Genomic DNA, 26,526 nt, shown 5'->3' with positions numbered 1-26,526 from the left:
TACCAGAACCCATTTCCCAGTAGATGTGGGCACCAGGATCCCTTGTCCCCAGTGCATTTCACATTTGCTATCACATCCTAATCTGTGAATTCCATCAACAAAGCCACTAATCGCTTTTTAAATTGCCAACAGAGAGAATATTAAAGGCCATGATATTTCCAGAGGGAAAAACAAACAGAATCAATGAACATGTAGGGCCACAAGCTGGTGTAAAGGTTAAGAAGCCTACGTGCCTAGAGGTGAAAAGTGCAGGGAGATGGAGGTATAAAAGAGAGATCCAATCTCTCTCTGTGTGTCCCAACCCTTGGGTCTGCCACTGTGTTCTACATGTCTCTGGGCCATTGAGATCAGCACAATGAAGATCCTGGTCTTGGTGTTGGTTTGTCTACACCTCTCGGAGGGTGTGGAAAGGTGTGTATGGGGATTCAGCTTCATCATAAATTCCATCCCTGAGGGAGAATCACAAGCTAGGGTAGAGCAAAGGCCTTCCCCTATAGATCTCATTGAAAGGCAGTCAGATTGTGTCATGATACATGTACCCAAAAACCACAGGGAGTGAAGACTTACAATGGATGGATGGGTGGATGGATGGGTGGACGGATGGTGTGTGCATGTGTGTGTGTGTGTGTGTGTGTGTGTGTGTGTGTGTGTGCGTGTTGTGAGATTAAAGGTGGGTTGGTGTTTTGTTGGCTAAGAAAAAGGGATGCAGGATATATGTCCCTAGTTTACAGGAGGGACTTTGCATAAATGGAAATTTATTCTGTGTAAGCCATATGTAAGCAGAAAACCCCAAATACATATTGCAGTGCATTTTCATGCTGGAAATGCTGGAGTGACTGCAGTGGTCAGAACTCACTAAAATCCAGGAGGATTTCTTATAAGAGGCTCTTCTTGGGTAGAGTATAAGAAGGTTTGAAAACCCACATTAGATCAATGAAGGCATTGCTTTCATGGGGAAGGTGAAGGTCACTCCTTTTGTTTGCCCTATTCTCTGCAGAATCATTCTGAAGAAAGGCAAGTCCATCCGCCAGGTGATGGAAGAGCGGGGTGTACTACAGACTTTCCTGAAGAACCACCCAAAGGTTGATCCAGCTGCCAAGTATCTTTTCAATAATGATGCTGTTGCTTATGAGCCCTTCACCAACTACCTGGATGTAAGTGAGGGTCGAGGTGGTGTCCTTAACTCTTGGCTGATAACTATTCTCAGATACTCATTTAGACCTCTCATTAGCTCTGATTTTGGACTTTTTACTAAACCCAAGTCTCTTCTTCCTCAGGAAAGTATCCGGAGAAGTTATGAGTTGGTACCATTTAACACTATCATATTCCCTCTCCTTCCTTCTTTCCTGTCATTACTGGCTCAGTCTCTAAAGCCCCATTTATATGGTTAGGAGATTCCGAATGACCATGTTCTAGTCAATTGAGCAATCGAAAGGAAGTCCTAGTGATGAGCTGTAGGGGAAAGAGGGAAAGCACAGGCAAAGCGGCCAGGCAAAATCTCCAGTAGCTCCAGATGCTATGTAGCTCCCCATTTGGGAACACACACTGGTGCTCAGAGCAAGTATTTGCATGTTCTTGAGACTGCAGTGTCTGCTCAGGGCATCTCAACACACTGGTGTCCCATGGACTGTCTTTAGTGAGATGGTACATGAGTGTCAGATCTAGGGATCTCCTAGTTCGAATTCCACTTTCTATAGATAGTAGATAAAGAGGCAGGGCAGTGACATGACTGGCCAAAATTCACTGAGAACTCAAATTGTGTCTCAGTGAAGTTCTCTTGATTTCCATGCTACCCTCATTTTTGATTTCCTGGCACCTTGGCTACTATGTGACCAGAGGGAGAAGAATGGTGGGGGAATACTTAACACTGGAAGAGAAAAAGGGACATCGGTGTGTGTGTGTGTGTGTGTGTGTGTGTGAGAGAGAGAGAGAGAGAGAGAGAGAGAGAGAGAGAGAGAGAGGGAGAGAGATGTGGGGAAGATGGGTTGTGGGAGACATAGGAGACAGCATCAAAGGAAAAGACTTCAAAAGGGAATGGCTAGAGAAGGTGCAAGGTCTTAGGACATGTTTACACAGCTGAATGTGGCTGCAGCTCCTAAGGAATGACTAGAGACATTAACATTGTCCAGGGCTGGATCCTCCTTCACACGTGACCCTTCCTAGTGTTATAGAAACCAATTAACTCGAAATTCAACCTTGAAAAGCTAAACCATTAGATTCATTAACACACTTGCTTAGCTGACTTTATGCACGTAGCCTTTAGCAATTATCCTAATAAAAAGAAGCTTCATTCTGGAGTTGGGGCCTCATTCCGACTCGAGTATGAGGACCTTCACTTAACTGCGCTTTGTTTACGGACTCATCTTTTGCAACTCCGGCCATACTCCCTGCAACAGTGGATGAACACTGGGAAAGGAGAAAGTGATTGCTTCTCCAGCTTTGCATGTTCGGGCATAAAATGGTAAATCCATGGAGGTATCACCTGATACAAAGTAGAAAACAGTTTGGAAGAAGAAATTGTCTTGCCAGACTCAGCTAGTCAAAGGTTTGCAATTAGGCACAAAAGTGGGGAATATTGAGAGAATCTGACTCCAGATGGAAAGAAGAACCTGTTGGAGGAGAAGCTACTTACTCCCCCAAGGAAATTATTTGGGAAAAATGTGGCTTCTAGTGAGTCAACTTCTTCCCTATTCTTAGGACAAGATTTGGCTGCTTAATACAGGTGATAAACTGTTCTTTGCAGAATTACTACTTTGGAGAGATCAGCATTGGGACACCACCACAAAATTTCCTGATCCTTTTTGACACGGGTTCATCCAACCTGTGGGTGCCCTCCACCTACTGCAAGAGCCAGGCCTGTTGTGAGTATACCACCATCACCACCCACCCACGGATAGGAGCAGAGGGCGACGCAGAGTCAGGATTAAGCACAAGCCCATCATCCAAGTCTAGATGGTGCACCAAGTCTAGTCTTGGTGCATATCCATGATCTCAGCCTCCTTAAATTCAGAACATCTGGAAATCTTGCTCTTGGTCTGTATTTCACAAGTGCTGCATCTCTAGAAAGCGAAAGAAGTAGACCAGGGCTTCCATTCCTTTCTCTATTGATCCCTTTCCTCAGCTCTCTCCTGTGGGCCCCAATTCCTGGCACTTTTGAGTTGACCCATGCTTCAGGAAATGGTAGGTTGGAAGGAATTGGGGCAACATCTGTTTCCCAAGGGGACAGAATTTCTGGGGCTATTGATTGCCTTCAGCCCAGAGTCTGAGGCTGAAGCCCAATCCCAGGCTTGGTCTGATGGTCCCAGGCCGTGTATTTTGGAGAGCCACGAATGCTGCTAATATTTAATTCTGTTTTTCCACAGCCAATCACAACAAGTTCAACCCCAGAACGTCTTCCACCTTCAGAAATAGTGAGCAAACCTATACACTGCCCTATGGTTTTGGAAGCCTGACTGTGCTCCTGGGATATGACACTGTGACTGTAAGTGCTGTTCTTATCCTCCTGTGGGTCTGTCATTTGGCTCCCCTATTCTAGAGCCTTAAGCTGTCAGCGATATCCATGATTACTAATTAGGTACAAATTCCCAGAAGCTGATTCTTGGAAAGAACACCACTGGCCATATAATTAAACCTCTCTCCCAAGACCGGGATAGCCCTACAGCAGTCCTGACTGCTGCAGGCTCTTTACATTGTGCCTCCCCATGACTTTGCTCCCTGGTCTTAATTGTCCTCTTCAACCACCTGGAGCACATCTGCTTCCTCCTCAACATGACTTCACTCTGGATATTTGAAGACCTTCCTTTCACTATTTTCTTTTCTTTACATCAAGCACCCATGGGTCCTATGTCATTCTTGCACATGGACGGTTCAATATAAAACCAGCCACTGTCCTTACACTGTCCTTGGAAATGAAAACTGCCACCCCAGAAAACAATGGCCTCTACTTCCCCAACACCCACATTCTTTCCAAGACACACATGGTTGGGTCATGTTGTCATCCCTTCATTTTCCGTGCCCCACCCTAGGATTGAGCTAAGCGTGAAAGAAGCCAACTTCTTCTCCCTAAAAAAGGGTCTAGGTTCCATTCCCTGGACACCTAAGTCTATGTAGGATTTGTCCACCTGAACTGTGAATCTTTTCTTTCTGCTTGTCCCAGGTCCAGAACATCGTCATCCACAACCAGGTGTTTGGCATGAGTGAGAATGAGCCCAACTACCCCTTCTACTATTCATACTTTGATGGTATCCTGGGAATGGCCTACCCCAACCTGGCGGTGCAGAATGGCCCAACCGTCCTACAGAGCATGATGCAGCAGGGCCAGCTCACCAGACCCATCTTCAGCTTCTACTTCTCTCGGTGAGCACCCTTGCCCTGGGTGGGTAGGTGCAAATGAGTTGCTGTAGGGGCTTTCAACAAGTCAACATCACACAGAGCCCAGGTTTTAAAGTTTCCTGACAAGTATAACTTGCTATATGCAATCAATGCATTTCTGAACATTTATTATTTCATTTTGCAGGGGATTTTATTTAAATACACTAGAAGAATATTTTTTAAAGGTTATTTATTAATTTGAGAGAGAGAGAAAGAGAGATGAGAAAGGGAGGGACAGAGAGAGAGGGAGAGAATCCCAAGCAGACTCCACACTGTCAGCACAGAGCCCGATGCAAGGCTCAAACTTGTGAACTTGAGATCATGACTTGAGCTGAAACCAAGAGTTGGATGCTTCACTGACTGAGCCACTCAGGTGCCCCTAAATGCACTAGAAGAATTTTTAATTCAGGCCATAAGTCATAAGATGACTCTTTTTTAAAAAATCAACTGGGGGAGCCTGGGTGGCTCAGTCGGTTAAGCGTCTGACTTCAGGTCATGATCTCACACTCCGTGAGTTCGAGCCCCACGTTGGGCTCTGTGCTGACAGTTCAGAGCCTGGAGCCTGCTTCGGATTCTGTGTCTCCCTCTCTGCCCCTCCCCTGCTCATGCTCTGTCTCTCTCTGTCTCAAAAATAAATAAAAACATTAAAAAAATAAAAAAAAATGAACTGTAGTCCCTCACTTTTTGATTAAAAAATTTGAAGTTGTTGTATTAGATTTGTAACAACAGTAGAGCCATAGAACTAGCCTGATGATCATTTGGTAATAGAGAGAACAACAATGAAATGATAATTACAATACACATCTGACTTTCCAAAGTGTTCTCATAGCAATTCTTATTTCAAAAATTCTATTGACTTCTTTTTGCCAGAAGGAAATGCAGGCTCAAAGGTAGTCACTATTGAGCAAGGTCACTCACTGACTCACTGGTAGGTGTGAGGCCATGATTCAAATGCAAATATGTTGGTCACAAATCCAAGACCTATTCTACTCCACTGGTCTTGAGCTTTCATGGTGAACTTTATTTACTAATTTTTTCCCCAAACAATGATCCTCAGGGCACCTGAGTCCAAATGTTCAATGACTGGCAGGCCCAGGTTAGGGAACAGAAGAGGCCTGAATCCTCTTAACAACGTCTAGTTCCCAACCTGAGCACGACAGGAGCATCCCTATCACTGCCCACTTGAGATCTCTGTCTGTCAGGCCCCTCCAGGTACTCTCTGAGGGGTTTCTTCTTGTTCTCACTTTGTCCTCAGGAGGGTGTCCCTGGGAGGCTTTTAGAGTTTGTTTTCACAGGCCTGGTTTCCAATCCCATCGCCTCTTTTATGGGCATAGTCTGTGTTTCCGTTCTCTGGTACTCTGGGTGTTCCTCCGAGGAGGCTCCTCTCCCTTATGCCTTAAGCCTGGCGGAGCCTGAAGAGCAGGTCAGAGGATGGTACCCCTCTTCCTCTGGTTCCACTGTGTCTGAAGGAGAGAGGGACAGTGAGAGGGGAGGGAGGGGCTGCCTGGCCATGTGTGTTGTGGGAACTCACGCTCTTCTCCTTTTCTCCCTAGCCAACCAACCTATGAGTATGGTGGAGAACTCATCCTGGGAGGTGTGGACACCCAATTTTATTCTGGTGAGATCGTCTGGACTCCTGTCACCCGGGAACTGTACTGGCAGATTGCCATCGATGAGTAAGTACAGAGGAAAGTTCCTATGGATTATGGACACCCCTAGAGTGTCCCTCCAGTGTGACTCTATTTCCTGTTCTTGTCATGGCATAAACCCCTTAAAGAGAATCGGCAAACCCTCAGGCTGATTATTCCTGGAGCTCAGTAGACTTTGGCATCTAGCTCTCGACTGAACTTTTTGACTTGGTCACTGAGCCTTGTCATGTCAGCAGGTTGGTCATTCCTAGGTCTCTGTGAATCTACATCTTTGTTCCTGGAAGCTTCATTATCCCAATTAGCGTAGTCTTTACCACTTCCTTCATCAGGAAATGTAATAGCTGTCATGGGTGTTTTCTATGTGCCCAATGTGCTAAATATTTATTTAATATATTATTGCATGTAATCTCCACTACAACACTATAAGGTGGTCAGCAGTATATTTCTTTGCATAGATAAAGAAATCAAGGCTCAGAGGTTAAGTAACTTATCCAAAGTCACACATTTCACACATTTCAAAATTTGAGCCCAAGCATATTTGATCCCCTAACCCACGATCATGAATCAGTTACTTCTACACCCCAAGCCTTCAGGAAATGTCCATCACTGCCAGATAAAGATACATGTCTTTGGCCAGTAGTTGAGACCATCCAACAGCTGAGCCCTACCTATCAGAACAGCCTTCCCACCACTTCCGGATGTGCAGCACGGACCTGACCATGTCCTTGCACCTCGCCATGACTTTCTTGCTTCTTCTTTTTTGACTATAACACCTGAAGTGGTCCTCGTGTCCTTGCACATCCTTCTGAGCCCAGATGAATTATTACCTCCCTTGAAAAGGCCTCTCCGGGTCCCAGTCTCTTTTTCATTCCCATAGTCTTACCAGCTTTCGTCCTAATATGTATCTCCTCATCTCTGGGTAAGTCACAGTGCAACCGGCCAGTGCAAGGGTAGAGAGACAGGTGAGCAGTTGGATGTCTGACAACTAGTTTCATGTGCCTGGAATAACGGGATCTTTTCACTTGGACCAATTTCACTCACACTTTAAGTATTTCTTCTCAGAAAAATCCTCATCTGACTAAATGCCTCCCACATCCAGACTAGATCAAGCACTCACCAGGGCTGCAATCAAACTCCATCTGTGTGTTTCTGTTAATTCTGTTGTGTCTGTCTTGTTCACCATTATGTCCAAGTGCCTTAGTTCACCGAAAACACCCAAAATATACGTGGACTGAAGAGGAAGCGTAGAGTAGCAGAAAAAGCTGGATGAGGAAACAGGGACCGAATCACATAGAACCACGTTATGGAGATTACCAGCTACTGCCTTATGGTGTTAGCTGTGGCTTAATGTATGGTGTTGTCACATGTCCATTAGAATGTGTTCTTTAAACACATTGAATATAATTGACTCACCTTTATATCACCATAATTCTTATACGAATGCTTTGTATATAGTAGGTGCCCAATGTGTATTTTTGAAGTGATTCCCAGCTCTAGCTCTTTGGCACTATGTGCCGGGCTGCATATAGGTAGATTAAAGAAGACAAGACACGCTCCCTGCCTCCCCAGAGCTTTCAGTCAGAGCTGGAGTAGTTACCAGAGCAAGACTGAGGATGTTACTCTGATAATCACAAAGACACAAAAATCACATTACATGGATTGCAGTTCCGAGGTATGTCCTGAGTTTTGGGGAGAGGCATATCTTCAGAGGAGCAGGGTTGGCAGATTAGGGTAAAAAGGCACTTCTTTGTGTCAGAAATGCTCGACTCTCTTTGTACTGGTGTTCCCCTCAGGTTTCTCATCGGTAACCAGTCCACCGGCTTCTGCTCCCAGGGATGCCAGGGCATTGTGGATACGGGGACCTTCCCACTGACTGTTCCCCAGCAGTACTTGGACTCCTTTGTGAAGGCAACAGGAGCCCAGCAAGATCAGAACGGCGATGTGAGTAACCAGAAGCCAAGATTCCTCTGCACATCTAGGCAGCCTCAGCACAGGAGCCTAAGTGCAATGAGTTCATGAGAGATAGGAGGAGGGATTTGTGGGGAGCTGAGCCCCTGGCAGGACAGAACAGGTGGGGACACAGCATGGCCTTTCAGGCATGAACCCTCAAAGCAAGGAGGAGTGAGGGGAGGGAGTAACACCAACCAGACTGTGAGTATGGGCTGAATGGTTGTCAGGAGGGACGGCTGTTCCATTGCAGCCCTAGGAGCACATTTCACCTTGGTGTGGCCAGTGTCATTTGACGTGTGCCAATAGAGGCAGGCATATCACATTTCCCCATTCCACCGAGATTTCTTTTTACCTAGAAATACTCCTTTGGCTTTTATCTGAGCAGCCTCCCGTCCCCACCCCTCCTCCCCTTGTACACACTTCTGCAGTTTGCTCCTCCAGCATGCAAGAGTCTCGTTTAGTCAGACCAAATCTTGGCTCCTCAGGATGTGTGTGTGTGTGTGTGTGTGTGTGATGAGTACGTGGACAGGTGCACACAGCAGGGATATGAATTGTGTGAGAGCGTGCTTATACAGACTGGGCCTGTGTTTCTTCTCTGTAAGTTGCACTTTCTGAAGGTAGAAATCTGTTCTGGAATGCGTCTAACTCCTTACGGCCATACCAACACATCCCAAACCTGAGATGTGCTCAGGGAGACCCAGGAAAGCAGAGCACCTGGTCAGTGTTGTGCCTGGGAATCGGGCCTTGCTTTCCATGCTCTCAAACAGCCTCTGCTGGAAGGTCAGGAAGGAAGTCTCACAGGGGAAGGGGGACTGGGGCCCTTTGTCTGGGCCCCCCGTCTCCTGGCACACTACAGCTCTGCCTCTCCTCTCTCTCAGTTTGTGGTCAACTGCAACTCCATACAGAGCATGCCCACCATCACCTTCATCATCAGCGGGTCTCCTTTACCTCTGCCTCCCTCTACCTATGTCCTCAACGTACGTATGCACTCTGGGCTCCATGGACATGGGATTGGATGGGTCCAAACAGGTGTCTGGTATTCTGGGGAGTCACCAGCGGCAGGGCTGAGGGTGAACAAGAAGCCAGAGACCCCGCAGGTGCCATGGAATATAGGATGGGAACTTCCAGTGGGGAAAAGCCTTTATATGCAACTAGTTATATTGTCATGTCCTTTGTCTCTTCAGAACAATGGCTACTGCACGCTCGGCATTGAAGTCACTTACCTGCCCTCCCCCAATGGGCAGCCCCTGTGGATTCTGGGAGATGTCTTCCTCAGGGAATATTACACTGTCTACGACATGGCCGTCAACAGGGTGGGCTTTGCCCTCTCTGCCTAGACTAGTAAGAGGAAGCTGTCTCCACCCTCCCTGCAGGACTCTGGGGATTGCCCTTCTCTCTCAGCCGACAGCAGCATTTTAGGCTAGTCTGACCGTTTTGTGCAATAATAGAGTCTTACTTGCAGCAAATAATAAATTAATAATCTCCAAATGTCTTTGCTGTTCCTTCCAAATGTCTTGTGTTCTGCTTAGTTTATTCTAAATTGAAAGGTAGCACCAGCTCCTTGGGAAATCAGTGAATTGACTAATGGGCAAGAACAGGGGAGCAGAGATCTCAGAGTGAGGATCCACAGCACAGACGTTAAGGGCACAGTAGAACCTACATGAGGAACTGTGGTGGAGGCGAACTGCTCTCCCGGCACTCTCCCTTCCAACACATTCTCCTCTCCACTCTTGAATGTTAGAGAAGCAAAAGAAACCTTAGTGAGCACTTCAAACTAATGCTGAATCAAATCTGATCAGACAACACAGTAGGTTGTGTTGTTGTTGTTTTTGTTTGTAGGTTAGCAACACAGCTTTAATGTATGTTGACATTACCTGATTTTTTCACAGACCCCCTATCACTACTGGGGCTCTCAGGCTGCTCACATACGCACTTTACCTGCCTGGGCCTGACTGCTTTTGAGTTTAGAAACCCCATCTCATTTTATAGTGGAAGAAAGTGAGGTGTGGCCAGGTAGTCATACAGTTAGTGTTAAAATCAGATCCAGATTCAAGGTATTAAATACTTTTATTGTGCTGCCACGTGATGAAGTCTGCTATGTGCAAGCCATGGACGCATGCAATTATAAATGAGGCGTGGCGTTGGCTCCCTAGGGATTTTCTATCAAGTAGAGCCTCTGGCTCCAGAGCGGTTTTCTGATGGCAGTAAGACCAGTAGCTGAACTTGCCCTCCACGGTAGGTTATGAGCAATCATCTGCAGTGGGTTCTTCGACCGCAGTAATGCTGCCTTTGGGGAGCTAAGAACTGGTGTGGCTCTGGGACTCAAAATTGTTTCCAGAAATGTAATTAGAAAGATGTATCTGGGAAGAAAGATGCAAAGAATTCTCAGTCCAGATGTGCACGGGTGGTGGTGGTGGATGGAGGTGTGCCTTTCTCCACAGCATCGCATCGTTCCCCTCTACCAACATACGATGTTATCTTATGGAGACTAATGTCTGCACTTTGGACATTCCTTTTTCTTTCTTGTGTTTCTCTTATGGGAGATACAGACTTTTTTGGCAACTCACAGAAGCTTCTCGCAGCTTGAGGTCTATTCCACATTGTCTATCATTGTAGGATGGGGACAAGATTAATATGTGTGTTTCCCACCTGCCAGTATATCATGCTGTCCCCATCACACTAATAAAAATCTTGCCTGTCTGATTCTTGTATCTTATGTGATAGAGACTGGGGGACTGGGGAGAGAAAAAAAGAAAGAGAGTGCAGGAGAGACAGAGAGAAAGAGAGAGAGAGAGCGCGCCCAGTGGGTCAAAAAAGGCAAAAGAAATGAGGTGTAATGGACATTTTAAGAAAGGGGGGGGAGGTAAGGGGGAAGAGAGAAAGGATAGACACTATGGATGGGGAGGTGACAATAGAGACTTGGAATTTGGAATTTCTTGGTGGCAATGTTTCACAACAACATCTGTGGAGGGGAACGTAGGATAAAGATTTTGAGAAATGTTGCCTGTGCTTACAAATTAGAGGCTTTTTAATGTTCTTCAAGAGTAGAAAGATTGGAATTCCCCTGTAATTGTTTTTGGCAGTTATAATGTGCTTGTTTAAATGTGAATTCATGCAGAAAGTGGCCACATGGGACCCCAGCCTATATTTGGGTTATAATTGTAAAACAGGCTCTAGAGTTTTCCTTCCATTTGACTGTTTCTCATGGCATCATCACTGGTGAAGTATCATTAATTTATTCATAATAATTAATCAAAATCTCAATTTGTGTAAGCAAAATGTTCCTGATCCCAGACATCTTTCTGCTTGTCCCCTGCCTACCAGCCCCCACTCCACATGGAGGTAATTACTCCCCCTTCCTTCCTCCCACAGCACTTTGTCCTGCTGGCAGTGCACCATTGAGTGCACTGTATTTTATCCATTGCACATCTGCCTCCCCAACTCGATTATGATCTGGAGGAAACAGAATGATTATTTTTTTCTTTAAATCCCCAGATCTGACATGTGTTGCAAATGCCTGCTATGCAACCAGATTCATGACAATACAAGTGAGATCAAGGCTGTTACGGTGAATGGTGCCTGAGAGTGGTAGGAAAAGGGAAGGGATCACAAAGGAAACCGTGTTAGATTTCTCCTTGAGGTATGAGTAGGAACTGACTGGGTAGAGAGTGTGAGGAAAGGCATCTCATGCAGAGACTGGCATAGGGCAGCACGGAGGCTGGAGACAGTTTGAGGAGTCGTAGAGCAGCAGGAAATGTGGACTGGCTGGACACAGGTACCCAGAGAGGATAGCAGGAAGTGAGGCTGCTGAGGCGGGCTGTGATCAGACGGGCAGGGCCTTGCTAAAAGTCTGGACCTGATTCTCTAGTCAAGGGGACCCATACTGGGCTTTAGTGGAGAGACCTAGGATCCGATATTTGAGGAACAGGGCTCTGCTGGCAGGGGTCCTCTGCTGCTCTGCAGCCTGCAGCTGGGGCTCCCCAGGTGCCAGCATCTGTACAGACTCAACCCTAGATGCATCATCTTCGTTCCTGGGAGAGCTTCTGCTCTAGAACTCTGGCCATTTTCCTAGGCTCATAATCACGGCTGAAACATCTAAACAGATATGAAAGACCTCTTTCTATCTGACTCACCAAACCAGAATTAGAACCAACCTACAGTAGTGAGCTCTTGGCTTCCCCCCTTCTTAGCTCCACTCTGACTCTGCTCTTACTATGAAAATGTCACCAGAAATGCCAGAACTGCTCTCTACGCCATCCTAACGGGAGGTTTTGATCGAGGCCTCCTTCTGTGTGCCGCACATCAAAGCCATGTTCAGAAGAATATTATCTTTTTGAGAAGATTTCATGAGTAATGATTTCACTGAACTTGGCCACAGCAGGTGGGGGCTCTGGCAACAAAATAGGCTGTGTGGGGCCCTTGGGAATGGACAAATGTAGACCCGGAAGCAGGCCTTAGGTTGGATTTCTGGTACTCTGCCTGTACAGCTACTCCAGTTTCACAGAGATAAGGAGGCCCCTGCAGGCTCAGACCTTATGTAGACAGTGGGGGTCCCGAGGCCTTTGTGCTGGACTGCAGCAGAGATGGGGCAGCGCTGCTTTGAGCTGTTAAGTCACAAAGACCTTAGCCCTTTCCCTTCTTCTTTGTACCCGGGGGTCCTCTCCAGCAAAGAGCAGGGAGCAGAGATCCAGCCCCCAGCTTCGACACGCCAAGGTTCGGTTTGGATATTACCATGCCATTTCTCCCTTGGCCTGACTTTTCAGGTTGTTGCTTTCTCTCTCTCTTATACATGCTCTAATCCCAGAATGTAAAGATTGAGGTCCTCTGTGGGTTGAGAGAAAGAACATTCCAGAGGCCTAGAGGGGGTGTTCCAGCAGGTCAAGCATTCCCTGAATGCATCTACACCAGGGCACTGCTTCTGTAGCTTCCAGACCAGTAGAGGAGGTTATTTTGACTCCTGCTATGTCCCCAGTCCTTGCCACTCTTTCGGATACATGGTAAGAACTCAATTTATATGATGATTGACAAATGAAATAGATGATGTAAGGGGAAGTGGCAAATTTTTGATTCAGTGAGTTTAATGTCAGTCTGGGAAAGCAACAAATCCGGACCTGTCTAGTCCATGCCAGGAACTCAGAAATTTGGGACAGATTGTAAAATAGAAATGTTTTACCCTGCCTGTATGTTTCCTCTGTATGTAGCATGGCCAAGTACAAACCCAAGGAAGCCATCCAATCCTTGATGTGTAGAGGCCAACAGCCCTTCTTCCCAATGCTAGTGGTAGAATACATAAGACTGGAACCTGGGAACAAGAGCATGAGGACAGGGACCCACGAGTAGGTCGGTAAAGTGGAGCCACCCCACTGAACACTCGGCAGGAACCCCCAGGCCCGTCTACGTACGTACGCACACGACAAACCAGCACATGGAGACAGAGCTCTGCAGCCGTCTTTTTCCTCTCACACGGTAGTTATGAGCCCTCTCCCTCCCCGGGCCCCATGCTGGCAGAGGAGAGAGCACAGCAGTGCAGGGGGAAGAGCGACTCTGTCCTCAGTCCTGGATCTGTGGTCAGGAGGACCGCGTGAACGCAGTCACAGCTCCTCAGTTGTAAAACAGGCTTAGGTAGGCCACGCGGTTCCGGTGCTTTCTGAAGTCCTTGTCAGTGGACAGCTGCAAGGAAGGAGTATTGTCTGGGTCAATATTCTAATGAGAGCCCTCCACCTCTGGTCTTCCTGGCTCGTCGCTGCCGGTGTGGCCCGGCTGAAGCCCACCCCAGAGGAGCCTCGTCTCAGGGATGCTGTCAATGTTTGCATGCACAGCTACTCTCTGTCACCTTCCTCTGCTGCTGTCATGCTAGGAATTGTTTTCTACTTGACAAATCTCTGAGAAGAGCTGGTAAACTTCTCAAGCACAAAGATTATGTGTTTGATTCCTCCATGTTACTCATAGGTCTAGCTGCCGTGATGTGGATGCATTAGGCATTTAATACGTAGTTGTAGAATTAATCCAAGGTTCCTCTTTAAAAAACCCGGCACCCCCAGAATTATGATAACTCACATGGATTGAAAGTTTATTATTATTATGTTATAGGTACTGTGTTAGATGCTTCTCTACCTTATCTCTATCTTTACAACCTTATCAGATGGATTCTATTGTTATATCCATTTTATTTATTTTTTATTTTTTAGTTGCTTTATACCGATTGTAAAGAAAGGAAAATGGAGGCTTAGAAAAATTGCCTGAGATGACACAGTCAGTAAATATGGGAGCTAGTACTTGAACCTAAGCAGTCTGTCCCCTGAATTCATGTTCTTACCAGAACGGTCTACAGTCCCTGGGTGATCTAATACTCAAATGGTGTGATGGAAAGAGCACTGGCTTAGTAGTTACGAGATCTAGATTCAAGATGTCAATCTGGGCTAGGAATTTACCCAAGGGATACAGGAGTGCTGATGCACAGGGACACTTGTACCCCAATGTTTATAGCAGCACTTTCAACAATAGCCAAATTATGGAAAGAGCCTAAATGTCCATCAACTGATGAATGGATAAAGAAATTGTGGTTTATATACATGACGGAATACTATTTGGCAATGAGAAAGAATGAAACATGGCCTTTTGTAGCAACATGGATGGAACTGGAGAGTGTTATGCTAAGTGAAATAAGTCTCACAGAGAAAGACAGATACCATATGGTTTCACTCTTATGTGGATCCTGAGAAACTTAACAGAAGACCATGGGGGAGGGGAAGGAAAAAAAAAAAAACAACAGTTACAGAGGGAGGGAGCCAAACCATAAAAGACTCTTAAAAACTGAGAATAAACTGAGGGTTGATGGGGGGTGGGAGGGAGGGGAAAGTGGGTGATGGGCATTAAGGAGGGCACCTGTTGGGATGAGCACTGGGTGTTGTATGGAAATCAGTTTGACAATAAATTTCATATTAAAAAAAAAAAAGATGTCAATCTGGACACATCACTTAATCCATCAGAGCCTGTTTTTCCTCCTCTATCATCTAGGGATCGTTCTGTTCCTACACCAGAAGAGCACTTGAGGATTAAGGAAGAAAATGTGCCTTTTGTTCGGTCATACACACCTTTAAAAATCTAATGAAACTGTGTAACTCTCAAAAATATAATATAATATGTGCATCTACTGTCCCAGGAGTAAGGACTTCCTGTAGCTCATTCAAACACTTCTGGATAAGAACCCCTGATACATAAGGAAGAGGGTTCCACAAAAGTCCAGTCCGATTACCTCAGTTCTTAGGGTTCTTTTCTGTAGGCATGGAACCTGAGCCCAGTCTGGAGATCCAAATTTCATTGGCCAGGTGATTTTTTTGGGGGGCTTCATCTCTGGGTTGTATGTGCCAGGGCTAGAAATAAAAATACAAAGCATCACATGTGATGACTTAGTGACTGTATACAAACTCCATCAGTACCACAGCCATCCCTGAACTTGGCCTAACTCCTTGAGAAAAGGAAATAGCCCAATTAGCTTTTTTTAATGTGGGGCAAGTGTGGGGTTTGCTTGCCTATTAATGTATTTCTGGTGAATGTTACGATATCTAGTCTTGCCATCCAGTTGGGATTAACATTGACTCTAGTTTAAAAAATATTTCTGCAACTCAGTATCCTTGGTGGAGAGACCAAAAGATCCCAGGAGCGGTGGGTGAGAAAAAGAGATCTACCACAGTCATGAATAAGTACTGCTCATGATTTGAAACTGGTGGTAAAAGTGTAATGATAATCCAATCAGCAATCTCAGGATGAGAAGGCTGTTAAATTTTGATAGACATGGCATTATTTTATAATTGCTTTTGTTCATAACGCTTTGTTTTTGGTGTAGACTCTTCACTGTGTTGGAAACAGCACTTAGGACGGACATGGGGGCCAAGAGTCAACATTTTCACTTCCTTCATGCAACCTTGAGAAAGTTACACCCACTCTCTGATCCTTGAATTTCTCATGAATCAGGCAAAGACCTTGACCCTCTGCCCCATAGTTGCACACATGCTGAATGGCTTCCTGAAGCACTTGGTCTACAAGGGCCACGTGCTCAGCCCTGGCCTTCCTCCTGCATTCAGTTCCTCCTTGCTGAGCACACCCTTGCCACACCAGCCTCTGTCTTCATTCCGCCCACGGGTTCCTCCCCAGCTTACAGCCTTCCCATTTGCTGTTCCTGCTGCCTGGGAAGCCCTGGGCCCTGGGCCCAGATCTTCACAGCCCTGGCACCATCTTGTCACTCAGACTTCAGATCACGTGTCTGTTCCCCTAAAGACCTTTCTGGACATCCTTGCCAAAGCAGCGCCATCCATCTAATCACCCGGTTACTGTCTTCATAGCACATCGCCAGCTCACCACACTGCCCGGTGTGGCCGTGACAGTCCTAGCTTGTGGCTACTGTTTTGGTGTAATTAATAAGTTCACTCTCAGAAGTGTCACTGTCTGACTACTCAATTGTATGGTAACTGTCCTAATTACCATTGATTTTTTTCACGTTTATTTACTTCTCATCTGTCTGGACTCTAGAGTGTAGGGTCCAAGGAACGAGGAGCCTTGCGTGATGGGTTTAACTAAGCAAAACCTCGGGAACCCTTAAAAGTGCCTGGCACGTTTATAAACATTGACTGAATGAACCACTGTGAATTCGAATTCTACAATGCCAGAGATCCGGAAGGTAAGGGGTTGGCTCTTTAAAGATGGACGGATGGTTTCTCATTGAGCTGGCGTGGTTTGGATGGAGCCTCTCCGTTGTATGTCCTTTCCTATTGCTGTTTGTTGAAGCACTCCAGGAAAGAGGAGACATACCCAGGATAATAAGTGTCCTTTGAGTCTGTCCTAAATCGAGGCAAGAAGGTATTAAATGGAGCAAAATTTTGTTTGTGTTTTTGCTCCCGAGGATGTGCAGTCTGGTACATGCCAGGGTAAAGCATCATGTCCTGTTTTTCAGAGAAAGATAAACATGTTAGAGGGTGATACACACACACACACACACACACACACACACACACACACACACAAAGCCTCTAATTAAAGAAAACAGACAGATCCTCTTTCTGTTCATGTATCACTATGGTTTCACTACTGCAGCTACAGATTTAAACCTACAGTAGGGAGAAACCCAAGATGAGGGTGGGGTTCAGCTACCTAAAGACACATATGCTGAGGCTGTAGAAAGACACCTATAGGTGGAAAAGGACCAAGGTGACTCCTTGCACCTGCTGTGTCTGTCATCCCACCCAGAGATTTCTTAGATCCAGTATCCCTCTCCTTGAGCTCAAGTGTCAGAAAAATGTTCAACAACAGATTAGGATCCTATACTGAAGACATTTAGACTTGAAATCCAATCACACAAAAGGGTTAAAAGGTAGGAATTTGTTTTTTTTCTTACAAGATGATAGGATGCATATAAACAAAGCTTCTGTAACATCATCTGTGTCAGCCCTGAAGCCCTGTCTTGGTACTAGTTCTTTCTAGAATCATTTTCCACTCTCCCAGGGCTCTGACACACATTTGAGATACTAACATCTGAGTTTTTCAGATATATTTCTTAACAGCCTTGGTCTAAATATTTTTCTTGAATTGCAGGGGATATTTTTTGGGTAACACCCTGTTCTCTCTGGGATGCAAATACATGCAGCAAATACATACAGCAACATGGGTCACACTAAAATCAAAGCACATTCAGCCGTTTCTAACCTTGTTGATTGACTTAAACCTCACAGCTGTCCTGGCGCCAAAAGTATATCCTTTTCTACTGGTTGGGATCCTAGAGAGGTTGTATGCCAATCCATACATCTTCAGGTAGTGTATTAAAAAAGGAAAGAAAGAAAACACATAATGAATATTATAGTCATCAAAACAGAGTGAACTCAAAATGTTCTTATCTGAATCTTCTCTGCAAAAGTTGCTGTTTCTTTTTTACTCCTGTGAGTGAGGACTATAGAAACAATTATATAAAGTAAGGCAGATACATCTGCAAGGAAACGTGGCTGGCTACGTAAATGACTTGTGCATTCCAGTGAATCCAGTCCTGTGGGCCCCACAGAGCTGAATTTGCCCTAATCCCACCCTTGGTCAGATTACATTATTTCATGACCTAGCAGCACAGCAAGGTACCAAGGTTGGACTAATGGGAGGCATTGGTTCAGAGGCGTTTGGAGGTGGAAATGGAGTGAGTACTACATAAAAGACTATTTATAGAGAGGCTTGTGGTTGGTGGGTGTTGATAGTGGAGACAAGGGTCCTTTAATTTCGACACTGGATCTGACAGCTGGCCTTAGAGGGCGAGGGCACCTTCCTATGCGGCCACCTCAAAGATCACGTGTTTTTCTTCCATGCAACCTGGGTGTCCTCGAATAGGGAGCTGAGACCCACGCAAGGGAAGGTGAATACTCACATCTTCTGCTATGTAACATCCAGGCCCTCTGTGGGGCGCTCCTCGAAGAGGGATAAACTTGTTCCCCAACAAGTTTGGGGGGTAGTATTGAGGAAAGAGCTTCCTCTGTTGACATGTTCCAAAGGAGTAGTTATCCGGCGAATCTGAAGATCAAGAAAGAGGAGAAACTCCACATGAGTTAGGCATCTGGGTCTAAGTGAGCGCTTAGGGAGCGCGAGGGGTGTGTGGAGGCCAAGACCAGGACTGGGCCGGAGAGAGAACAAAAATCAGACCGAACCCCGTGGAGGGGAAGAACTGCATCCTCTCGCCCGCCAGCCTCCCCACTCTTCCCTCCTGCCCTCTATCCTTGACTCCTTTATCAGCCCCGCGCACCCGCTTTGCTGAAGCACATCGCGTGCGCAGCCAGGCTGGCATTTATGTACAGCGTTGCTAAGAGAACGCAGGGGCGCCGCGAATGCAAGGGGAGCGGCTCCGCGCGCGCCCGCGCTGCTGGGCGGGAGCCGCGTGCGCCTGCGCAGCTGCGCGGGGCCCGCCCCCTGCCCCGCCTTCCCGCGCACCGCTGGGTACTAGAGCAGTGTGAACTCTGCGTTGGGCGCAGGTGCAGGGAAGGGTTGTAGGACTCGCGGCTGCAGGGGCTGTGCAGGTGTGGGATTGAGCGGAAGGGCTTTGGAAATTGGGCCACCCGGCGGGGATGTGCTGCTGAAGAGGGCTCCCAGGGCCATGCCTACGGCAGGGGAATGGAGGACTAAATGGAGTGTAGCCTAGACAGTTCCCTATTAGGCCCCTTTTAGACCCAGTTTTCCCCGCAGGTTGCCCCCTTCTACCTCTAAGTGGGGCATGCACGAGGCTTTAACACGGTTGGCAGCCTTGTGTGGAGCAGTGGGACTGCAGAGGAATCACAGAAGTGTCTGATGGTTTTAAAATCTTGAGCAGTCACTTCAGTGTTTTAAGTACCCGGTTCCTCGTGTCCAAATTGGGAATAAAAACTCTTCCTTACAGGGTTGTTGGCAGGATTGGGAAAACAGGATGAAAGCAATCGGGTCCTGGTACTTGGTAGGTGACAATTGCAAGACGTTATGAAGATAGTTTCCAGCCCCCTCATGAGCGCTCCCATCCTAACCCAAGAAGAAACGTCAGAGTGCTTGTTGCCTTTACCTTTGTCCTGAATGTTTACACTAACCTGTTTTGAGTTTTGGATAGCTTTAGGAGTTATCACATGTGGTTGGTTCGTGCTACCCTTTGGCCTCTAAAGATGACTCTGTAAGCCACACGTATCCCAGGCTAGAATTGTCTGCAGGGATGATTTTATACATCTAATGCAGGGTTGTTTTTGGAAACTTGCGGAAGCATCTTGCTTGTTAAAAACTACTGTGGGGATGCTCCTGGTCACTGGGCCAGGGAGGCTGGCCACCTCTGCAGTGCATTGCCCAGTCACAAAGTAAATTGTCACATGTCCTACATAATATTCAGATATCTTGCCGGACTTTACAGAAATAATTGGTTGTGCCTGACTTCTATATAACAGCACTAAGAAAATTTTTTACAAGTAATAGTGCAGAAAGCCCAATAATAGAGAAGAAGGTTGTGTGAGAAACAAAGCTTATAAATGGAACAACGATATGGTCTCAAAATTATTGTATAATTTACTCTAAGCGTTCTGTCTACTCGAAAGATAATTGCAGTAACACTGATGATAAATAAAATGTAAAAATATTGGTATTGATTTGATCATTTTCACTTTCATTAATATTTCAAGTAATCTTAATATTTTTTAAAATTTTTTCTTATGTTTATTTATTTTTGAGATAGAGACAGAGTGTGAGCAGGAGGAGCAGAGAGAGAGGGAGACACAGAATCCAAAGCAGGCTCCAGGCTCTGAGCTCTCAGCATAGATCTCAACATGGGGCTGGAACTCACGGACTGTGAGATCATGACCTGAGCCAAGGTTGGACACTCAACCGACTGAGCCACCCAGGCGCCCCATCAGGTAATATTAATATTTTTAGGTACTCACAGTATTTTTGAAATTAGTGTTTACATTATTAGTGATATGAAACATGTCTTGCAAAGTACTTGGATATTTTGGCACCTAGTTTTCTCATTGGTGGACTAGTTTGCTTCAGACGAATACTCCAGCTAAGAACAGGTAGAAAAGCTGGACTAAATAAAAAAGATATATTTGGAGACATCCAAGATACACCAAGGAAGGAAGAATATAAAGGGCCAAGACTGCAAAGAGAGGGGGAAGTCCAAAGTGGTGAGCCACAGTTAGTACTGATATTCCCTTTCAACATGGGCTAATCAAAGAGTGGCCGAGAAGCACAGGGTCTGAGCGGAAATTTGGACATGTGTGTCTCTGAAACCTGGGGACCAAAAATTAGGTTGGCCGTGGAGGATGGGAGACTGGAAAACACCCTGGGCTTTTAGTTGGGACCCTATACAGATAAACTACGGGAATAAGGGTAAATAAGAAATAGACCAGCTCTCAAAAAACCCTGAAATCCAGCTTCATATCTATATAGTCTCCATACTGCTTTAAGGTGATCTGCTTGTACCCTTACTGCATACCAGAAAATAAATAAATAAATAAATAAGTAAATAATCTCTGAATAGAAATCATCCAAATCTTCAACTAATTTCTTATGATTTTTTTCATGCAAAATGTTTGGCATTCAACATAAAACAGCCACTCATACAAAAAAAAAAAAAAAAGAGTAGAAATAAACCCAAAGGAAATCCAGAGATTGGAGTTCTCAAACATGGACTTTAAAGTAACTGTACTTGACTGAGATTTTAGAGTAAGCCTCCAGACTGCAGGGTACACATAGGAAGAAAGAGAGAGCAAGGTAAGAGGCTAAAAGAAAAAGTTGATCAGACACTAAAAACAAAGTCAATAAAGATCTCTTTCTCAAGAAAGAGAAATTTTCCCCATCAATCTTCCTGTTTATGTTACTAATATAACACACAACTGGGTCCACCAGTTTGCATCCTGATTGATGCAAATTTATCAACTTTTCATTATTGCCAATCCAAACGCAGTACAATCAAAGATGACCGTCTAAGGTCACCTGGGTGGCTTAGTTGGTTCAGCGTTCGGTTATCGATTTTAGTTCAGGTCATGATCCCAGGACATGGGATCAAGCCCCACATTGGTCTCCACGCTGAGCATGGAACCTGCTTGAGATTCTCCTTCCCCCCCTCTCTCTCTAGCTCCCTCACTCTCCCCTCTTCCCTGCTCACTCTCTCTCTATAAATAAATAAATAAATAAATAAATAAATAAATAAATATTACTGTCGATGTGCTACATATATCTCCTGCATAAGCAACGGTGTGATGGTAAAATTGAGAAGTGAAGGTAGAACTTCAGGTAGTTCTGAGGATTATCAAGGATTTGATGTTTGAATGATGATGAAGTGCAAAGGAAGCTTTGCAGGTGGTTATTTAGTACTGAAGAATATTTAGGCAAAGTTTTATATTGTGGCCACTTTTGATGAAGACTTTTAAGAATTCAGCAGTTCCCATCATATACATGTCTAACCATAGTTATAACATCAAGAGGATGCCTAATATTTATGCAGATTGTTCTAGTTTTATGAGACAGTTTATCTACTTTCCTCATTTGGCTATGTATGAGGCCATTATAAGAATTATTATTCTGGGAAACCACCTGCTCTGCTGCAGTGGTCTAATTGAATGGGATAAATACATTTGATTTTTGGTATAATGTTTTAAGTAGATTTTTGTCTCATTTAAAAATATATTGCATTAAGTAATAAATCAGTTCAGCAAAGGGGCTGAAGCTGATAATTATATTCAAGAAAATTAAATGATAAATTGGAGAATTTTATTTTTTTAATGTTTATTTCTTTATTTTGAGACAGAAGAGAGAGCAAGTGGGGGAAGGGAAGAGAGAGGGGGAGAGAGAATCCTGAGCAGGCAGAGCTGGCTGCAGGGCTCGATCTCACGAATCGCGAGATCATGACCTGAGCCGAGATCAAGAGTTGGACTCTTAACCGACTAAACCACCCAGGCGCCCCAGAGAATTTTAGAAGCAATAAAAAGGAATCAGATAAAAATTGTAGAAATAACAAGTGCCATCTCTGAAAGCAAGAATTCAATGCATGAGTTTAAAAGCAGATTATAAAAGCTGAAAAAACGAAAGAAATAGGAAAATGAATCAGAAGAACATATTCAGACTGGAAGCTTGGTGATGCAAAAGGACAGAAAATACAGGGAAAAAAGTATTAAAGATGAGAAACAATGTAAAGTTTCACTTCCATGCAGATTTTTTACAGTATAGTACTGTAAATGTATTTTTTCTTCCTTATGATTTTCTTAATAATGTTGTATATTCTCTAGCTTACTTTATTGTAAGAATACATTGTATAATACATATAACATATAAAATACATGTTAATCAGCTCTTTATATTATTTGTAGGGCTTCTAGTCAACAGTAAACTGTCAGTTACATTTTTGGGCAATCAAAAGTTATATGTGAATGTTCAGCTGCGCAGGGAGTGATCACTCTTAATCTCATGTTTTCCAAGGTCAGCTGGATGTATATGTATATATATATATACGTATATATATATGGAGAGAAAAAGAGAGCGTGCATGTGATAGAACATTTAACAATTGAAGAACTGGGGTAAAGAGGTAAGAGAATTCTTTGTACTGTCTTTGCAACTTTAGGTTTGAAACTGTTTCAACATAATACTTAATTAAAAAAAAAGATACCATTAGAAAAATGAGAAATGAAGCCAAGATATGGAGGAAGATATAAGCACAAAAACATCGAGACCTGCAGTGTCCATCCAATGCAGTAGTCACTACCCGTATTAACTATCAGCACTTGGAATGTGGCTAATTTAAATCGAGATGTGTGTAAGTGTAAAATACACCTCAGGTTTCAAAGACTTCAAGTGAAAAACAGAGTACAAAATATCTCAGTAAATGTTTTATTGGTTGCATATTGAAAGGATAGTATTTTGGATCTATCAGATTAAATAAAACATAGGAAAATAAACTTCACATGTTTCTTTTTACTCTTTTTTTACTGTGGCATTCAAAATGTAAAATTAAACACATTGCTCACATTATATTGCCATTGGATAGTGTTGATCTATGATAGATTAAGATCAGATTACCAATCAACGTGAAATTACAGATCATAAGGAGAAACAACTTAATAAAAAATTACAGATCAATAAGAAAAAACAACTTAATAAAAAAAGTAGGTAAAATACTTGAATGGGAAGCTCAGAAAGAAGAATATCCAAATAATCAGTAAACATATAACAAGTGCTCAACTTCAGCAGTCATAAAGGAATTACAAATTTAAACCACAATGTGCAACCCACAAGATGTCTAAAATTATAAAGACAGGTAACACTTGGTGCTGCTAGGATGTGAAACAACTGGAAATCTTGAATAAGCTTTTAGTGTGAAAGGAGATTGATACAATCACCTTGGAAAACTCTTTGGCAGTATTTACCAAAGCTGAAATAAACATCTCCACCACCTAAAAACTCCTGCTCCTTGGTGTTTACTCAGCAAGAATGCATACAACTGTGTACCAAAAGACAAGTAGAAGAACATTAAAAGCAACATGATTCGTAATAGTCCCAACTGGAATAACCAAATGTCCATTAATGGTAGAATGGAAAATTCAGTTGTGCAATGCTCATTCGGAGGAATACTATATGGCAACGAAAAGGAACAACACCCTGCACATTCACAGTGGTGAATGAAATAATTTAGACAAGAACATTTACATACTGTATGAGTACACTTACATAAATTCAAAAATAGGCAAAACTAATTTATGTGTTAGAAGTTAGAACGGGGGTACCTTTTAAAGGAGGGTGGAAGGAAAAACAGAAAGGGTATGAAGAGGGCTTTTGGGGTGATAATGGTGTTCCATTTCTTTTTTATTATTTGTTTATTTAATGCTTATTTATTTTTGAGAGAGAGAGAGAGAGAGAGAGAGAGAGAGAGAGAGAGAGAGCGCGCTTTACCAGGGGAAGGGCAGAGAGAGAGGGAGACATGGAATCCAAAGCAGGCTCCGGGATCTGAGCTGTAAGCACAGAACCTGACGCGGGGCTCGAACCCACGAACTGGGAGATCATGACCTCAGCTGAAGTCAGCCGCTTAACCGCCTGAGCCACCCAGGCACCCCAGCGGTGTTCCATTTCTGACCTGAGTACTGCTTATACTGAGGAGTTCACCCTACATATCTCACTAATGCCCAATACGATTTGGGCTTTTTTTGGTATGCATGATAGAACGGTAAAACAGTATATTTTTAAAAATCTGGCAATCCCAGAGGAAGCACATTAACATTACTTACTTCTTTCAAAAAATAACATAGGCATACCCCTTTCCCTTTTTTTACTTCAATAGTTTAATTTGTCAAGTATTATCCCTATATTAACTAAAGCTATTCTTATTATTATCAGGAACCAGGAAGTCTAGAGTGTTATCACTTTTCCTAACAAGTTTTTGTTCTGGTATCCACTTACAAATCTGCTTTATTTGTTTTCCTAAACTGCTTGTATGAATGGCATTTAGCCTTCTTTCTTAATTCTAGACTTATTCATTATTTATTATATGGTGCAAGAGTCTGACTACTTCATTGTCTTGTAAAGTAGTTATATCTGGGCATTTATATATTGAAATGCACATTATTTTATTAGAAATTATTTTTTGCCCTTACAATTATGGCATCATGTTATTTCTGAAATTGTGTGTGGTAGGTTGTGTTATTCATGAATTTAATTTTAGGATAATAAAGGGGGTATTACAAAATAATTTGTTACTCAAAGCAGGACTTGGATCCGAATAGAATTGAGATCCCCTGATCCAGTGAATAGGGATTCTGCTGGAGTATGGGTGTGTCTCCAGAAGGTAGAAGGAAGAGAAGAAAATAGACTTTCTAAATCCACTTTCCAGACTTTCTTAAGCACCAGTCTTTCTTGTCTGGTAGTAGAGGAATGAACATAGGCTTTGAGACTCTCAGAACTGGTTTCTTATAGGTACTGGTATGCCATTTACTGGCTACATGACTTTTGGAAGTTACTTAGCCTTGGTTCGTCTGTAAAATGGCACTAATCACTTCTTGCCTCTTTAGGCTGCCATGAGAACTTAAGAGATAACACGGGACACATCTTCCACAGCAAATGTCTGACTTATAATTGGCATTTAACAGATGTTAATGCACTTCCAATCTACCACCTCCCTGCCCAGGGCTACAGCTAACTCCAGGAGTACCTTTGTGCAAATTAAAAAAAATTAAAATGTTGCCTTTTCATCTGAGCGGGTGCCATCTTTTATCAAGGCTCAGGACTCGATGAGAGGACCACTGCCACAGCCCTGCCTGGATCAGGGCTCTTATATCATCCCATGCATATCCCAGCTCCTTCCAGTTAGATTCCCATACGGAAGGAATGAGTTTTCATACAGTATTAGAGTTTAGGAACATGATTACCATAAGCAAATTTCCAAAGAAATGGCTGGGTGATCCATGATGTGATTTGGTTGTCTTTTATGTTCCCAAATGGATCAGATGGCATAGACTTTGAGTATCTCCAAGAGTATCTGGGCCAGATGTCCCCCTCGGAGGGACTTTCAGCCAGCCTGTCCCTTTCATTTACCAGCTCCATGAGTCACCACTGACACAAATAGACTTTAACCAAGAAAATGAAGGGTGTGACTAAGACTGGCTGCTAGGCAGCAGCCCCACCCTTGAAACCCTCCAGAAGTCATTGTGACATTGCTTTCTGAAGGGCAACATTCTGGTGAGAAGGCTAACTAAACATAAAGACCACACTTCGAAAATCAGCTCTGCTAGGGACACCTGGGTGGCTAGTCAGTTAAGCGTCTAACTTCGGCTTAGGTCATGATATCACAGTTGGTGGGTTCAAGCCCTGCATCAGGCTCTGTGGGTTCTGTGTCTCCCTCTTTCTCTGCCTCTCCCCTGCTCATGCTCTGTCTCTCTCTCTTTCAAGAATAAATAAACATTTAAAAAATCAGTTATGCTAATTATTAATTGCATAATTTAGGGCAAGTTTTTCTCACAAGATCTCGATTTTGTCACCTATAATGTGAGGACAATATTCACCACACAGGAGATAACCTATACGAAGTACCTAGTCTC

At 44.1% G+C, this 26,526-nt stretch overlaps 2 protein-coding genes across 3 annotated transcripts; one reads left to right on the top strand and one right to left on the bottom strand.

Moving 5' to 3' along the window:
* Window positions 1-157: 157 nt before the first annotated feature.
* Window positions 158-9,449, top strand: LOC106969657 (pepsin B). Its single transcript, XM_053204475.1, has 9 exons — window positions 158-411; window positions 998-1,154; window positions 2,744-2,861; window positions 3,363-3,481; window positions 4,157-4,356; window positions 5,925-6,047; window positions 7,814-7,961; window positions 8,849-8,947; window positions 9,155-9,449. Exons 1-9 carry the CDS (start codon window positions 356-358, stop codon window positions 9,305-9,307), a joined length of 1,173 nt encoding a protein of 390 aa, XP_053060450.1. The 5' UTR covers window positions 158-355; the 3' UTR covers window positions 9,308-9,449.
* Window positions 9,450-13,396: 3,947 nt separating this feature from the next.
* On the bottom strand, window positions 13,397-26,047 carry PIFO (primary cilia formation). 2 transcript variants are annotated; one of them, XM_053214602.1, is made up of 6 exons: window positions 25,858-26,047; window positions 18,370-18,512; window positions 17,670-17,768; window positions 16,779-16,909; window positions 15,226-15,343; window positions 13,397-13,640 (listed from the first exon to the last, which is right to left on the bottom strand). In XM_053214602.1, the coding sequence occupies exons 1-6, from the start codon at window positions 26,030-26,032 to the stop codon at window positions 13,572-13,574; spliced, it is 735 nt and encodes a 244-aa protein (XP_053070577.1). In that variant the 5' UTR covers window positions 26,033-26,047; the 3' UTR covers window positions 13,397-13,571. The 2 variants fall into 2 exon arrangements, with proteins under 2 accessions (XP_053070577.1, XP_026913968.2); XM_027058167.2 differs by lacking the exon at window positions 25,858-26,047 and adding an exon at window positions 18,742-18,851.
* Between the last annotated feature and the right edge of the window lie 479 nt (window positions 26,048-26,526).

This window comes from Acinonyx jubatus, chromosome C1, assembly GCF_027475565.1.
Source record: "Acinonyx jubatus isolate Ajub_Pintada_27869175 chromosome C1, VMU_Ajub_asm_v1.0, whole genome shotgun sequence".
Classification (NCBI taxonomy): Eukaryota; Metazoa; Chordata; class Mammalia; order Carnivora; family Felidae; genus Acinonyx; species Acinonyx jubatus.
Note: the sequence above shows the minus strand (reverse complement) of the source record. Positions and strands in the feature narration are given on the sequence as shown.

What these genes read in the sequence shown, in the direction of transcription:
- PIFO (XM_053214602.1), bottom strand. Translation starts at nt 26,032, where the DNA reads ATGGAGCTGGTAAATGAAAGGGACAGGCTGGCTGAAAGTCCCTCCGAG. An exon ending in TCTTTGGAAATTTGCTTATG is followed by an intron (nt 18,513 to 25,857) that starts GTAATCATGTTC and finishes CTTGATCTTCAG; the next exon opens with ATTCGCCGGATAACTACTCC. An exon ending in GATGTTACATAGCAGAAGAT is followed by an intron (nt 17,769 to 18,369) that starts GTGAGTATTCAC and finishes CACTACCTGAAG; the next exon opens with ATGTATGGATTGGCATACAA.
- LOC106969657 (XM_053204475.1), top strand. Translation starts at nt 356, where the DNA reads ATGAAGATCCTGGTCTTGGTGTTGGTTTGTCTACACCTCTCGGAGGGT. An exon ending in CTGCAAGAGCCAGGCCTGTT is followed by an intron (nt 2,862 to 3,362) that starts GTGAGTATACCA and finishes GTTTTTCCACAG; the next exon opens with CCAATCACAACAAGTTCAAC. An exon ending in AGCAAGATCAGAACGGCGAT is followed by an intron (nt 7,962 to 8,848) that starts GTGAGTAACCAG and finishes CCTCTCTCTCAG; the next exon opens with TTTGTGGTCAACTGCAACTC.